The sequence below is a fragment of the Phoenix dactylifera genome, chromosome 5 (assembly GCF_051530095.1).
Source record: "Phoenix dactylifera cultivar Ajwa chromosome 5, Ajwa_hap1_PhDact_Kaust_v1.1, whole genome shotgun sequence".
NCBI lineage: Eukaryota > Viridiplantae > Streptophyta > Magnoliopsida > Arecales > Arecaceae > Phoenix > Phoenix dactylifera.
In genome coordinates, this window is record NC_143194.1 from 3176113 (window position 1) to 3194077 (window position 17965).

Here is a 17965-nt window from a genome sequence, read left to right on the forward strand (position 1 = left end):
CAGTTTAGAAAAGCTTATATTTCATTTAGAATCCAAATAAAAAGGTTAATATTGCTATTATACTAAGTAGAAACATGATTAGATACTATGGTCACAACTTGTGCACAGAATCATCTTGGCAAGGTAAATCTTCAGTAATAATCAATTTGTAGATAATTGTTAATAAACTTTTCCAAAAATATTTGAAACATACTTGTGCAAGTTTTTCCGCAGCTGTATACATTTAGCTTCCGAATCTCGCAATTTCTCCAAGGTATCATCGCTACATTTTCGAGCATCAAGAAGTTCGTTCTCCAATTCAGAATTCCTTTTTCCCAAGGATTCAACTGAGTTCTGCAGCAATAAACCAACAAAAGCTCACTTACCACAGCCAGAAATAGTGACAAATGGTAACACATACCACAAAACTGTATTTGACTTCTTTTTCGCGTAAGTACAAAATAAAACATAGAAAAACAAATTTAAATTTTAGATAAATTTAAATATCTAATAATTATGCAGAATGACAAATATCCGTGCAATGAATATAATTTCATCACAGCTCATTGTGTAGTCAAGTACTGATATTGCTTAGCTGTATTTATAAAATGATGTGCTTGGATATTGCAACTATTGAGTGAAACATTGCAGTGCCGTACAAATAAGAAAAGAACTAACAAGAAAAAACATGCTAGAAGGAATGCATTTGTGAAATTGGGCAGACAACTAAAGAAAGTAGAAAATGAAAAAAAATTGGCAGCCTAGCCATACATTGCTTTTTCCTTCTTCAAAGTCAAAACTATTATTTTCGTCTACTGCATTAGTACAAAAGATAGCAAGGATCCCAAGAATTTAAAGAAACTGAACATAAATACACAATTCTAATCTCACCCCCACAAACTAGAGAAAACTAGAGACTGATGACTCATCAACATCAATAATATTATATGAGCAAAATAACATTGCTGCCTGATGTGCCAGACCTCCTCAAGCAAAGGGCAAGCCTTAAAGGCTGTTATTCACCGCCAGGCCAAACAAGAATGCTGCTCTAATTCCTTTCCACTAAATGATGCCTCAAAAATAAGCTCAACCCTTTCCTAAAGACTCCACGTGGGCTACAGCATTTAGTTCACAAGAGGCCAATGCGCAAAGAGTTCCAGAATTCAGAGGTAACATCATTAAAATCCCACACCACTGTGCAAAGACAGAAGGTTTAGCCTGACTAAGGAGCTCCCGTCAAAGTAAGAACTGAGATAGTTAAAGGAAGCTTCCCGCTTGGTTTAGGGTAGAAGAGTGAGGACCATGCGGGCGTGTTTTTAGTTCCACATTGGCTATGCAATGTGTAGATCTTGAATACTTATACAAGACCAAGAAACCCAAACAATACCTTTTAGCTAGCCTTTTTGGATAAGGTCCTAGGTTGTTATAGGAAGAGACAACTAAAGATTTCTTCACATTGAGTTTGACACCTGGCCAAGTTAGGGAATCTTGTTTTGGAAAATGAAAGGGGCTCTTTAGAACAACAATCCTTTTCAATGCTTTTACTACAAGGTAAAATGAGGTAATTTTGACCATATACAGCACTCTATTCCTCTCTTTCCAAGTGAATCATATTGCCTCTAGCCCAAAACTGCCTTAATCCCCTTCGACCAACTAGTAATGTTGTTAATACCATTCTTACTGTTGTTTGCCTTCAACAACTTTTTCAGGAACATGATGTCTCCTCAACTCCCCCTTGCCTTTATACTGCGATAGCTTCTTGAATGCTACTCAAATTACTAAAATTCTGATCTTTCATTAGTGAACCAATGCCACTGATGAGACTCAACCCCACTAAAAAAAATCACTGTTACCCCTCACCCCTCCTCCAACAACCACCTTTTAAAAACCACCTATTTCAATGCCATGTCTCCATTATGAACTTCATATCATGTACTCTTTCACAAAATTACGTACAACCTAATATCCTAATGCCTGATACCCTCACCAGATCCAACAAGCATTTGTCCAATATATGAGACGATTCTCAAAAGAGAATAATTTGGACTCTTCTCTTGTTATCAAAATTAACAATTTCACTTTAATTTTTCTACATACTTTCTCCAGGCTCCTTATTCTTCTGTATAATTGATCCAATGTAGTGAGAATACAACACTCTGAAATATCTATCACCATAACCTTCACCAAGACCTTGTTTCATTAGTATTCTCACCATGAAAAAATTTCGTATTTTTGTAAAAGTTTGAGCAGTTTTTGACTTTATCATTCAAGATTTCCTTTACATCTCATTTTAGAATATTACATGTCCTTTTCTCATGAATTAAAACATGATTTGCAGATAATTTACTTTATGGAGCTCATCTTAATGGCAGCAATTCATCATCAACAAATGCATCATTTCATGCCTGCCTAAATCCATAATTTTATGCAATATGGAATCAAAGATGCATAGCTTTGAGGACAACCAGCCATCATAATCAGCATCTAACTGGAATTAAGTTACACAATTCTCACAGGACTAGGAAATACAAGAACAAATAATCAGATACAATAGAAGCAAATACAAGTTGTATGAGAGATATACAGGAAATGGTAATCCTTTTGAATACATTAAAAAGCTTAAGAAAATTTTTGACTAATTTGATATGATATGAGATTTATGCTAAAGTTTATATTTCAAATAAAACAGCGAAATACAGATTATGCAAGAATCATTCAGAAGTCATAAGATAAGTCGTGCGAGATACTACAGTGGACGAGCTCAATTTTTAAGTCATTCTAAGCCTATGAGACATTCATTTTTATGCTTTATGTGCGTAAATATTCTGTCTTGACATGATTATACATCATGTTTGTACATATGCTTACTCCCACCATGTAGTTGTTTAAAGACCAGTGCCAAAAAAAAAAAAAACAGTCCAATAAAGAATACATCACTAAAATCATTTTTAAACAAATAAAATATTGGAAGAATCCAATCATAGACAGATGGCAAGACATTAATTAGATGACTTTCAGAGCGAAATTTTGCCATTGAACTTTCAAGCTTCCTGCGGCAAAGGTGTTGCTGATTATTTTCCAATCTTGCACTTTAATGCATGCATGAGCTTGCGCATGCATGTTTGCATGTGTAGGTGCTTGGGCGAGAGTCACACACATGCAAGCACACATGCACACACGTCACATTCACGCATGCATATCGCATGCACACAAAAACATGTTCATTGTTGTTTCACCTAAATCTCGTACATATCAATTGTCGCAGTGAAAGTGCCGAACTTTGAGTACAACTTTGCCCCTCTGCTCCCCAACACATACGCAACACACGCATAAATATGTTTGTTGTCATTTTACCCAAATCTCACACGTAGCTATTGTTGCAATGAAAGTGAAGAACTATGAACCAAGGATGCATGATGCATGTGCTTCATGCTCATTGTTACTATTTTGAAACTCAGTATTGTAATAGCAAATGAAGTATTGGGATGTTAAGCACAATGGAATCTAAAACAAAATATAACACTAAAGCAGAACAATGAAATACACCATCACTCTATACATGAAATTTTCGAGACATGAATGTAAAATAAAATTGTCAAACCTTCAAATAGAGGTTTTCTTTTTTTAGTTCTGTCATTTCAGTGAGACTACCCCGTAAAGTTGCTATATCCTTCAGTGAGCAGTCTAACTGATTCTGAAGCAACATATTCTTAGTATGTTCATTAGCAGTGGCCAATTTAGCAGCATTTAAATCAGCATTTGATGATTCCAATGCCCTCTGAAGCTTTGACACTTCAACTAACTTTGACTCTTCACCAGCTACCTGCATTAGGGAAACAACAGGAAGAATATATTATCTGAAACTAAGTACCGAAAGAAATCCAGAAGGAAGGCAACAATGACTAAAAAACCATATTCAGGTTATTAAATTTATGAAGGTGGTCCAAATAGATAGCTCAATGTACACATACAAGTGTCTTGCCAATTGCTGTCTGTGTGTTACACATATACAAAAACATTGCCATTCTGGTTTATCTGTTTCAGATAATTTCTGATTTCAAGACATTCGGCACTCCTATCATATATCCCAATAAAATCATTCTCAGCTATTTGACTCACAGATAAATGGAGATATCCAACATATGACATGTTTGGATATCAAACAGTCAAAAAAGATGAGATATCCAATAAGTGGAAGAATGAAGTCCCAAACAGCACATATTTCCTGAAAATAGGTTGTGTTATTTATGACACAATCAAAATGCAAAAAGAAAGCAAAAATCCAAACTGCATAAACTAAGGTCTGCGGAACCGTCCCGAACCGCCCGGTTCGGAGCATCCTAGGTTGTACCGGCAGCGGACCGGGACAGTTCCGCCATTAAAACCGAGACGCCCCTCTTCCTTCCCCTCCCTCTCCCTCTCGCTCTCTCCCCAGCTGGCCTCTCTCTTCCCTCCTCTCCCTCCCCCTCCCTCCCCTGCGGTAAAAAATATGTCGGTACAGGCCAGGCACAGGACGGCGCAGGCCGTACCAACTCGTCCCGTCGGACAACCGATACGGTGCCCAATACCGATTCTATAGAGGAATGTTAGATTTACTTCGAGCATGGTATGTTGTACCGAACCGAACCGGACGGTACCGAGCATACTGTACTGGTTCGGTATCGGTACCAGTGGTGTACTGACACTCGGTACGTCAGACGTACCGCATTTCATACCGTACCAACCATAGTCTGCCGTACCGATCGGTACGGGTCGGTATGGGCCGGTATGTACCGGTACCGAATGGAACCGATACGATACAGCTATATTTTTTGCTTCCGACTATTCGCAACCGGTACCGGCCGTACCGAATCCGTACCGATCCGGTACCGAACCGGTACCGGCCCGTACCGACCTCAAATTTTTTTTGGCTTTTGGCCCGAACCAGCCGAACCGGTACAGTACCGGTTCGGTTCGGTATGGTACCGGTACCGTACCGGTACCGGTGCGCACCGGTACATCGGTATGGTCGGTACAGTGGACCTTAGTACCAACACTATGCTAGTCTGGCACCGGTACGGAGTCCAGAACCGGTACGGCGAACCTTGACTTCGAGGCAGTATATAAGAATACGATTCCTAAGGATCATAAATCTCAATGGGAAGTACTTACTAAGTAGATAGAAGCTTCTTTCTCAGGTGCCACATCAGCTTCAGAATCTCATCATAATCTTGTTCCAACACCCACTTCCTAAGCATTTCCTTGCACTAAATGTTTTGGGGAGCTTTATTTCCACTCTCCTATACTCATGCAACTCACCAGAATATAAGGCCTTGATGTCATGAATCCCATATAAAACAATGTAATCACTGCATCAGCTTGGGGATACGAGACAAGATAATGGGCAAGGGACTCATTAGATAAAAATGTCGTGAGTTCCAGTAAACGGTATTCTAACTTAACTGGATTGGAACATCTTGATGGCTTCAAATTTCATCAACATCATAGAAGCAGAATCATAATCATGCAAACAGGAGATCAATGAATCAACAATCCAACCAAGTGAAAGAGAATAAGCCATACATTAGGAAAACAGAGATAGCAGCAAACCTCCCACAGGAGTAAAAGGGAAGGGAGCCTTCCTACTGAAAAACAGAAGACCAAGTAGCATAAGGGCCATGATTTAGATTAAGGGAGGGTACCCAAGCACTTTTTCTCAGCCACATATATTTAGTTTCACAAAGTAGAAAAACAAGCATCATGCAAACACCTAGGTAATGTTTTTTAGAGGAGTTAGACATTTAGCCAAGATAAACTATAGCCACAAGGAATGGACAACACCAATGAAGAATTACTACAAGATATCTGGCATACAAATGCTCCAAATGACATAGGTCCTTGCCTCTTCTATTGTTATCGTTTAGCTCACATAAGGGTTTTAACTACACTATAAACAATGTGCACAAAATATTGCAAATAAAAGCATAAAGCTAACAGAATTGGGCGTGCAAATAGAACCCCTACAAGTCATCAGATAGGTAAGGCAGGCCCATACGATATACATATAATATGCCCAGTACAAACCATGTCAAATGGTTCTCGGCACATGCTAGTCCATGCTGGTACGACATACCATGTCGGGCAATACCAAACACTAGCCTCGGGGTCAATGCAGAGAAGAAAGCAAACTGCAGTATCTACTGACTACAAACTGTTGGGTATCAATCAAAGTCCCCTGAGTCTTTCAATTTCCATTTACATATAATGATAGATGTAGAAAAAGATCTAGCCACCATTTGAGTTCAATAAAAAAAGTCTAAATATCAATTCCAACAAAATAAGGTCGATTTTCCAACTCAAGAAATCCATTTTTTTTATTTGGGCCAAAAAAACTCCTAAATGCTAGAGAAATTTGTCAAATCTTAAAAGCACATATAAATAGCTGCAACCAAATATTGCAACAACCTATAGGTCCAATAAAAATAGTCTTAAATCTTACTCTCGAAAATCTTTTGCTTCTAACAAAACACTGATCTAAACACCACACTTCAACATGCATACATGCCTTATTTTCTTCACATCATAGTGATTTTTGCAATCGAATTAATATCAAGAAATTGTTAAGATGTTATACTAGCTTAAACGATGCACTTTCTACTATTAACAAGCATGCATACCCACAATCTTGAGTGTGTAAAAGAATATTAGGAGTTCCAAATAATTTTTTAATTCGTGAGAAAACTTTTGACAAGGGGAGGAAGTTCAAATATAATAAAAATAATAAAGATAATCCATAGGAAGTAGAAGCAAGATGTGTACAAGAACAAAATACCTTGTGACTCAAACGAACACAATTCGCTCAAAGAATATGATGGAGCTACCTTCAAATCCTTATGAAAAGAGAAAAATGAGGAAAGCAAGAGTTCGGTACTTTAATTTTGCCTTCTCCAATTGACATGGTTTGTTTTAGAGAGAGAGAGAGAGAGAGAGAGAGGAGGCACGAGAAAAAACATAGAAAGCTATGATCAATGTCTAATTTAAACTCTCTTTAATTATGTAATTTGCTAAATTAACTCCATTTTATCAAATACTCCTCTTGCTTCTTTCACTTATAAGTAAAAAAAAAGCTATTATTGAGATTATTAGTGGGGTGTATTATTAAGATAACTATAATGATCTGTGGAGGGTGGACCAATGGACTAAGGCCCATGGAGCGTTATCCCAACAAGAGTTTGATTAATGAGAACAAAAGAATGAAAGATAAAAAAGAGATGTGAGGGAAATGAGTTACTTTTGAGAGATTGTAGAAGGTGCTTTAGGTAGTGGTTGGAGAGGTATTTTGGATTGGTCGGGAATATAGAGGAGAGAGAATCTCATTTCTTTCAATGAATTACAAATGAAATTAATTTTCAAGATTATGGAAAGGAGTGGCTATTTTGGGGAACAAATAGAAGAGGTCATGCTTATTAGAGAAATGCTATGAAGGGAACAATTTTGGAGGGGCAAACAATTGAGCCACATGGGAGGGTTTGCAAAGGGAGATGGCATATCACATAGATAAGTCTTGAAAATATTAAAGAAAACATGTGAAGATAATTCTTCGGCTCTATTATTCCACAACTTAAAAGCAAGTCTTACAAGAGTTACTGTAGCATAATTTACCACTAATGTTGGAAAATAGCTTAATAATGTTAAATGTGTTTGGGATGTATACCCCTGTAGATATACTTATTGCATATTTAACCTCCAAAAATCACTATTCAGATATATACCCCACAGATATCCTATTTTTGCAATGACCCCCCTTCCATTAGATTTTTGACTAACGGTGTTAAAAACAAAAGTTGTAAGCAATGTTTGACGTACTGCCCAAACCATCTAGTTCAGGGCACATTGCACCATGATCAAAACCAGTACAAAAATATCAATCAAGTAAGTATAGGCACCATACCGACCCGAACTACCTGATTTTCCGGCAGTGTCGTGATAAAAAGTGAGAAAAAAAAGTCTCACTACGGAATGTGTACCTTACCATACTGTATTGAATCGATAGCAAGACAGTACAATACTCAATACTGAGATCGCGGACCTTAGTTTTAAGTATAAACAAACATAATTATCCTTTTACATTACTACCCTTGAAAAACCTAACATTTAATTTATATTGTAAAGAGCTAAATTTTTTCATGTCTTTAATACACAAGGTAATAAAGTCATTTGTACTTAAATAGTCATTTATTAACATCATTAGTCAAAAATCTACCAAAGGGGTATCATTGCGAAAACTAGAAATTTTGAGGGGTATATATGCAAACAGTGATTTTTAGAAGGATAAATATGCAATAAGCCATATTTGCAAGGGTGCATATGCACAAAAAAAAAAACCGTCATACGAATAAAAGAAAACTGAGTGTATAACATGTATATACAACTCATAACTATAAATTACTTCATAAATAAGAAAACAAAAGGTAAAATTTCTAGAGAAAAAGATCAATACAAGGAATAAACACCAAGGGGGGAGCTCCCCAGATTTCAAAAGAATTAGATAGGCCCATATTTCCCTAAGTACCAGTTAATGCATCGCATTAGTGCTACAAAAGGGCTTGCATCCAACCACTAACTTCAGACTCAGTAAAACCCCAAAAACATGCCAATGATAAAAGGCAGAAAAAAACAAAAAATGAAAGCAAGTAAAGGTGGGGTTCCAACTTGTCAAGACAGCCAACAATTTTATGACTCAGCTAAGATATTGACAACGAGACCAAAAGATCAAAGTAAAACAAGTATAATGGTGAGAACAGATAGCTGCTTCAGCCCCTCACATCTATTAAAGAGAACCAACTGTATTTGGCATATAGATGTTAACAGAATTGGTTTTAAAAGCCCTAGTAATAGGAGAAAGAAATTCAGAATTCTATGATTTATAAGGATTCAAGTGCCGGGGCAGGTGGAGTGTCAGGCAGTGGTGTCAGCACCACATGTTATGCCGTGCCAAAATGGAAAAAAAATGCATCAATCAATAAACAAGAACTATGGGCTCCCCACTGAGCAGTACAGAGCCCTATCAACAAGTGCCATGAGCCAACCAAAAAGGGTCAATATAATATGCAGGGAATTATAGCACATAAATGCATCCCAATAGCACAATTAGCATGGTCCCGCACTTGACTCCTTGACTCAACACGTTTTTTAGCAAGAGACCAAGCTTAGAACCTTTTGCGATCTCACTTGGGATCTAATCGATCAAGATCATATATTAGACAATAAGAAACAAGAGAGGAACCAAACTTACAGTCAGAAGAGTCCATGCCCACCAACCCCCCGCCCATTTTACACACATCTTGGCATTTATAAAACATGAGTGTAGCTCATGCCATATTCTGCAATCTAGGATGCATTGATCAAGCATAGATATAATTGGTCTGCATAACACATGAGCATGACATTATGATATGGAGGGAGAATTCTCGATCTTCCATTTAATTCCCCAATCCAAATGCCATGATATACATAGCATATTCCAACTTGAACAATCCAACTCCATCCCAACATATATTTTTATCTTTACAAACTATTTGGAATTTTTTATTTTTCCGAAATCACATAGCCCTCACGTAAGCAAAAATATCTATTACTTTTTCTGTGTTTACTCATAGTCAGCCTTTCATAATACTAAACAAATTGGTAAGTTTACGGAAAGTGCATGTATCCTTTAAATTCATTGAGTATGTCCAACAGCTCTATTAAACATGTTTTACACGTATCTAGTCTAAGCTATCGGTATCTCGAAGAAGAGGAGGAAGACAAAGAAGGAATGCTTGCATGTTTCTCTAGAAATTTTGAAGCAGGTGTCACATCCAATTAATCAAATCATTCTACAGCTGTATTTTGTGTAATACCCTCAACTAACCATAAGTAATTAACTTAACCGAGTGCATGCTAGGTTGGAATATAAGCATGTAAAAGAGAAAAGAAAAATATTCATAGGAACCAATTAAAATAATTTGAACATGAAGCAATTATGAACACAAAACAAGATAGTCTGATGAAAAAGTTCACCCGCAGCCTCTTCTCTAAAGTCAGGCGCCAAGTAAGATCTTCTAGTCTTTTCTCAAGTTTATTCTTTGCTTCACGTAGTGCACCAGCTTCATTTGCAGCCTACAGAATTTCAGAGAGAACTTAAAATTATCATCATCACAATAAGGAAACTAATGCAAAATGCAAGGCTGAATAAAACCATATCCATGTCATATAGGAAAAAATGAACCATAAAATAGCAATCTGTAATACATTAAGAGAAGAACTTGAGAGAAAATATGATTCCATGAAAACAGAGAAAAAAAAATTAAAAAGTAACTACAATCTGCACTTGACTATCAGAAAACTTCAGTGACATATGAACATGAGAACCGAATCTAATTTTTATATTCTTTAAGTGAATGTTAGCCTAGTCATAATGCCTAGGTATTCCAAGAAATGTCAGAAACAAATTACACGTAAATATTAAAATTACTTATGTCCTGCCATTACACTCCTTAAGAAAATAGTAGCATTTGATAAAATAGAGATAACTATAGTGAACAAGAAAGCTTAGTTTTCAAGACATACTGGAAAGATTTTCCTCACAAATTGTCCACCCTATGTCCACCCTAAACAGTTCATGTGTTATTGGACATAGTTTGACACAATGATCGCCAAACCGGTGCCGGTAGGTGTACCGATCGGCCACCGGACCGGTTCGGACTGGTACCGAACCGGCCAAAAAGGTCACAGCGTGAGCGACACGCTATGGCAGATCGAATCGGACTCGGTGCCGGTTCGCACCGAGTCCTGGCCGAACCGGATGAAACCGGTCCAATTTGCTTTTATACCAATCGGTTTCGGCCCTACGGGGCCGAAACCGTTTTCTATGCTCAAACCAACCCGGTCAGAGACCGGACCGATTTGGTACGGGCTGAACCGGCCGGTTCAGCATTCCTTGATTTGACAGATTGCAAATCTCAAGTTAAGTTCATTTAAACTTAAAACAGTCCTCAGAAATTTCACTTAACTTGAAAAAAAATTATACAGAAGTGAAGATGACAAGGTTTGTTAATAGGGTATTGCATTCATCCCCAAGGCACATCTTAAGAGCCAAAGAGTCAAAAAGTCAAAACATAACATTTCCAATATAAAATACCCACACTAGATCACTAGTGAAAAAAATGTGAAAGAATAACAGCTACAGATTGTTTAAAAGATATATATTATTATCGCTCAAATACTACAAAGTAGTAGTAATAATACAATAAAAACATCTTGGTTATATAAAAACATATGTTTATATTTGATCTGATTTTTATTATATCAATAGTATATCATCTGGATGGTTTTGAGAATCCCAAAAACTAGAAATATTCAAGGAAATAAAAGGTTGGAGACAATTGTTAATATGTTGTATGCCATGAAACTTGTGGGAACTCAAATGATACCATAGCAACGAGACAAGAAGTAAAACAAGTATGCAAGGTCTAGACTAAAGAATCTGAAGAATATCAAAAATGTTCCAAGAATTAAAACCAATAAAATAAATGTCTTCTCAAAATCGAGTGGGCAATTACCATGATAATGAAAGGCAAAACTTAGATTGAGTACTCTTGATGCTCTAAATTTACTGATCATAACTTTGCTTGCCAGGAAAATGAGATAGCAAGAATTTGCATATCAAGTACTTAGTCATAACACGTGAAGACTCTCGGGAAAAATCAAGCAGAGGGTGGTTAGGGTTCGGTTGGGTGACTTTTATATAGTATTAGTCCCCTTACACAATGTATATACAAATATCTATGTGCTTACTGGTTGTAGCATAGATACATATAAAAGGAGAGATTCTCAAAAGTAGCATGGTAGAATTTAGATGGCCTTCCAAAGAATTGTTAGTAATGGAAAGCCTTACAGATCTTGCACCAGAATAGCAATTAATTATATGGAAAATATCATGCATCATAGTCGACGAGCAACACCAAAAGAAGCAGATTGCATAACACAAACAGGAGCTATGCTGCTAGAACTTACAACCCTAATCATGATAAACTAATCATAAAATTATGGATAATGATTACCAATTAATCAAAATTTATTCAAAACATATCATTTTAGGTTTGATGATAGTAACATGAACATCTACCAATATTCAAACTACTCATAGCCACAATCATATGGTTGATGGGAATACTGAAGTAGTTATCTTTTCGTAAGTCCCCAGTACTGCAATAAACCTCTCATAGGCTGTTAAAGGCATATTCTCTAGTATTAGCAAGCAAAAACTAGAACCCCCCCACCCCCCAACACAACCCAACTTAAAAATTAAATCTGTAAATACAAAATAAAACACATTAAAGACAATTCAACATTCAAAAAAATTATATATAAATCAATGAACAAAAAATTGAATGTGACAAGAAAAAAGAATTCAGAAGAGATCATATGCAATCAGACATAAGTCTGCAAAGATTAAATGATGGCCCCACTAAAAAAAAAACCTTCAATGTAATGCCTTGATCATGGGAAAGAAATACCAAGTAATTTGTATCAAAGTATCTTCTTTTGTTTTGCAATAGAAAATCAATGTATCTTCTTAAGAACCCTTTATGAGGGCTTAAATGATTGATGAATGCACATTTCAGAATTCCCATGGAGCTTCTACTTCCTGTCATATTCATCAGAATACACTAATACAGTATCATGGGCTTCTTCTTAGTGCATCAGCTACAACTCTGCACTTCCCTGCCTTAAGTATGATAAAGGAAGAATGTCCACTTTCACAGTTTTCCATTCCAACTTCTCTTGAGATTGGTTGAAACTTGGTGCTTGATGGTCCCAATACACTCCAACATTTCTCAGGGCTCTTACCATCAAGAACAATTTCTGATCATACACTAAATCATATTGCTGGACATTGTCCAAGTTCAAGCTCCACCTCATGGGAGAGAGCCCTTCTCATGTCTCCTTATTCAAACTCACTCTTATTGCCACTGTTCTTCCATCCACAGAGGAAACACAATTTTCCTTAAAAAACGCTAAGAAAAATCTAGTAAGGAAATATAAACATAAGGTGGAGCAATGCCTCTCCTTTTAGTAGCTTAAAGCATGCTATGTTGTGTCATTCCTTCCTCCAAAGCCACACGCAACGCTATCCCCCTCATATTTCATACTAAATGTTGAACTTTTCACATTTATCATATCATCCATCCTGGCACCTTCAAATCTACCTCACTCTTTGTGAGAAAACAGGCGCTGATAAATATCAGCACTTCAGGAGTTATTCTAATAATATGGGAGTCCCCTTTTACTTTCCCTATTATCTCGTACAAAAAACTGTACATACATACATACAAAATATGCACTTGTAAAAATACGGTTGTAACATATGCATACATCTATAACTTAAATTTGTAGCAACAAATTTCTACCCTTATTAGCAATTGAAAGTAACTTCTGAATCACTAGAATTGTCAGAAATTCATACCAATCTAAGCTTCCGAAGTTCTCTTCTTGCCAGTTTCTGTCTCCAAGCACATTGTAAAGATACTGCAGCACAACGGCATTGCCGGAAAACCATGCATGCCTTCCACATTCTCCACCATGACTATATCATACAAAAGAAATCAACAAGTTCATCAGACCACAGGCATGCACAAGCACGCACACAAAAAGGAAAAGAAAACAGAAGGACTTTTAGCAACAGTTGATGCAATTGCTACAACAAACATGAAACTAACAATGGAAGATAGAGATCCTATATATATATATATATATATATATATATATATCTGTGTGTGTGTGTGTAATGTATATATATGTATATATAATGTACACACACACACACACACACAGTGGCTGATGCCAAGGGCAATTTGAAAGGCAATTGATGAAACCAGTTTCATTAACTTGCGCAAACAGCTAGAAGGCTCATTGGGATTCATATTAGTTTCATCAACTAATTGTAAATCAAGAAAGAAAACCCATATACAAAGAAAAAAATCCAAAAATTCGGATTACAAAGCAAGAAGATCAACAGTACCAATTTCCAATGCATGAGAAAAGTTAAACTTTTCACCATGAAAACACAATTAAGGAAGTGACATGTTGAATTACAAGTAATAACAGATTTTGAACTGGTTCGGATATAGAATTATCATTGGTACTCGTTAATTAATTACCATATAAGTGTCCTCGTTACAACAATCGTGATTCCATGAATGACAAGTTTTAAAATAAGCTTTTAATATCATAAAGCACCATGTCTTTGCCTCCCTCCACATCGTCACTTCTTTTACGAGTAAAAAAAGTTAAAATTGACTGAGTTACAAGCATTATCAACCAAAATATGGTCCCAAAATCTTTTTCTCATAACAAGCTATATTAACTGCAATCCTTAAAAGATATATGTGTAGTCATTGCATTTGCAAGTAAAGGTCCTCAAATAACATATGCAAGAGGCAAATTCCAAGAAAATTAGCACCATTACCTACCATTTGTCATGTGAGGTTAAGGAACCCTCATTTTAGTTCTGACAGCAAAAAAAAACAACTGCGACATCTCACCAGACAAAAAGAACCAACAACGTTTCTAAAGTTGAACTTCACTATATATGTGGCACATCATCAACATGAGACATGCTTTGCACATAAGATTTATCTAACATATACTCAAAGAAAAGTTAAAAAGATAAAAACATACAAATAAAAAATTTATTTATGAAGCCAGGATTTTGATTATTTGATTTTTATACATTCAAATCTGTTTAAACAGGAATTGGTTAGTATTCTAGAAGAGGTGGAGGGGTATTTTCGGAAGAAAAAATAACAGGTGGGGTCAGAATGGAATATTCAAATCCAAAACTCCTGTTTATATATAGCATAAATAAGCAAAAGGCAGGAGCTGATTTACTTTCAAGCAAATGCTGTCAATGAACATAGTAAATGATATAGCATTAAATGTTAAAAAAGTGCAAAGCTACCCTTTTCACGAATTAAAAAAAAAACCATAACTTCAAGGTGCCACTTTAAGCAAGGCTAAGAAACTTGCTTTTGTTCCTGGTTGTGACCAGACAAAATGTGTATCACTTTTGACAATTTCAGTAGTTTCAGTGATCAACATTCTAAAAAGGAAAAAAATTCAAAAGAATAAAAAAAATATTAATTCAAATCATAAAAAGATTAAACTAAAACAAAAAAAAATGTGAAGAACAGTTGGAATTAACAATTGCTACCTACATGCCTACGATAATTAAGCTTTAGGATAACCAATCTTATGGTCAAAAATTTTCTTTACTCTAGCTTTCTAATGCTTTTAAAATCTTCACATCCAAATTTAATACATAAAATGCTCCAAGACAATTACAAATATAAATTAATGACCAAAGAATTAGAATTTATAGCCCCATAGACTTAACGTGGGCCCATAATTTAGCTTCCAGCTAAACTCCAAAACCAGCCCCAGTTTCAAATTGATTGTAGCCAAAACTGAAACTTCCAATTTCATCTTTGGTGTTTAAAATGTCAAACAGCAAGCAACCCATATTAGAAGACAAAGCAAGGTGTTCAGACCGCCTGATCGGAGAAACTTACAAGTAAGAGTTGCAAACATGGGAGGGCTCATGCATCATATCTGGGATGACATGTTATTAAATTTTGGAACTACTAAGGCTCATCTACCAAAGAACCAATTGTACAAAATCAGAACATACATCAGGCTAATTGTCATTTAACAGGTTCATAATATGTAATCAAACTACAAGTGTGAACCAAACCTGTCAAATTTAAAACCCATATTTACGTAAAAACTTATCTAGTATCAGTATCAGAGTTCCAATATATGGCATCTTAACTAGTAAACTGTTTTACTCTACACAGGTCATATAATCTAATAAAAAATGAAACAAAGAAATGGTAGCATCAATGACAATTTGCAACATAATGTAGATAACCCCTATTGAGAACATAACTTGTGAAACCTATATAGAAAAGCCAATACATGTCACCTTCATGCATAAAGGATTGATGCGAATCAGCTAGTGACTTAAAATATGGAAAACAATGATAGACTGTGGAAAAAGAACCTTCATAGGGATCAAAAGTTGAGACTACACACACACACATACACACACTTATAAATATGAAAAATAATAAAGGGAAAGCACAAGTTTCATTTAGCAAGCAAGAAAACCTGGATCAGCATGGCAGCTCTGTGCTCCTTTATGCGGATGAATCTTTGGCGAACGAGAAAACCTCGGATACCAGACTGAATAACAACAGCTGCTGAGTAAACCTGCAAGAAGGCATGGCGTAACAGCCATCTTCTTCCATGTCTTTGAATTAACACAGCTGCTGCTATTTGTCTTTTAATTTCATATATACTTCGTGCCAAACAGCCTGCAGAAAAGAGCAGAAAGTTTTAAAGCAAAGGTAATAAAATCATGTCACAACAAGTCATATGAACATCATTCACTCAGAAATCACTTCATCCAAAAGAAAAGGAACATATCAGCAATATTAGAAATACGACTACTAGGATTATGCTTTCATATCCACCAGCTCTTCCAAAAACAACTAAGGACAGCTGCAAAGCAAAACATTACCATAGAACATACGACAAGCACTTGAAAAAACAAATATGCCAACAAAATAATAAAAAGCTCCGGATAAACTCGATAAACTATATTTGAAAAAGAAAATATAGTTTTTTGTTAACACTAAGAATTATGTTTCCTCAACATATCTGCACTATTAGCTCTCTACGTTATTTTCCAGCATAGAAATGGCAAGTAGAAAATTTATGCGAAGGAAAAGTCACATTGATCACTAAAACTTTGAACCGTTCTTTTACCTGATAGATCTGAAAAACCACAATACACAGTTGCCCCTGCATACAGCTTGACATCCCGCTAGCACAAAATAGACTGTTAAAACTTACAAAATTTAAATCACACAAGATGCACTAATATGACATAATATTAGCCATCTACGAGTTTACCATTCGATTGGCATTACAAGACAGTTTAGAACTGAAGAGCATAAGACAGTCAAATAAGATAGACATGTACAGGAATCTTTTGTGCACCATAAGTACTCTTATAGAGCTAATTAGAAGGCAAAATTGGAAAAACAGATGATAATAACATACCCTTGCAATATGCTTGGAGAGTAACTGCAGCCTCCCTAGTTGCAATAAATGCTTTGCGAGCAATAAATGTTCGGAAACAACCCTGAATAAACCTTGCAGCATTATTCAAAACCTCATTACGCCGAGAATCCAAAGCTGCAATCTGACCAGCCCTCAGGAAAGCCTTAGTTCTGCCTAACTGCAAAAGTAAAACAGAATTTGGGACTAAATTACTAATAAGCTGGTAAATGAGTGCATAAATAAAATGCGATAATCCAGTTAGGATAACAACTAGAAACAAAAGATATTTGGAATGGCCTTTTGCTGTCCTCTCACAGTCTTGCCTAACTATAATTATTGCTGCAATCCCATCAAATGTCAAATCCTTCTGTTTTGCCAATCATTCAAAGAATAGCTTCTCTGATTAATTTATAGGATTTCTCGCATCAATAAACTAGTTAATATCATACTTGTACAGCTTCCTATAAAGCATTTTCAGACTTGGTTTTCTCTTTGAATTTCTTATACATCTAACAAGATTTACGAGTTTCTATGATGCAGAAAACTTACTGTTTAGTCTTTAGTTAATGATTTATTTTGACTCAGTCTAATAGAGCTATAATGCACTCTTCTTTTCCCTACTCATAGTCATATGTACCTCTCATAACCTCATAATCATCAAGCCTTCCCAACTATTCGCAGTCAGTTTTATGCATCTTCATTTGCCAAGTATTACAATTTAGGTCCATCTCTAATGTTATTCCAAGTTTCTCCAACGCCCTAACATTTCACACTTATCAAGTTTGTATCCACTTCATAGTCACTGATATGCTTCCTTCATCATTTGTCAAACTATCAT

General features: G+C 35.9%; 1 protein-coding gene across 7 annotated transcripts in view; it reads right to left on the reverse strand.

Moving 5' to 3' along the window:
* The window catches only part of LOC103704916 (protein OPAQUE1), a 52562-nt gene that overhangs the window by 8985 nt on the left and 25612 nt on the right, over positions 1–17965 (reverse strand). For all 7 annotated transcript variants that reach the window (XR_015986866.1, XR_603694.5, XM_008788425.5 and 4 more), the window contains 6 exons: positions 17128–17305; positions 16171–16376; positions 13469–13588; positions 10021–10119; positions 3581–3802; positions 194–333 (listed from right to left, as the gene is read on the reverse strand). Coding sequence is in view for 5 of the 7 variants with exons in the window: in XM_008788425.5 (XP_008786647.3) it covers positions 194–333; positions 3581–3802; positions 10021–10119; positions 13469–13588; positions 16171–16376; positions 17128–17305 (965 nt within the window). In the remaining 2 variants the exon portion in view is untranslated. The remainder of the gene's footprint in view (positions 1–193; positions 334–3580; positions 3803–10020; positions 10120–13468; positions 13589–16170; positions 16377–17127; positions 17306–17965) is intronic.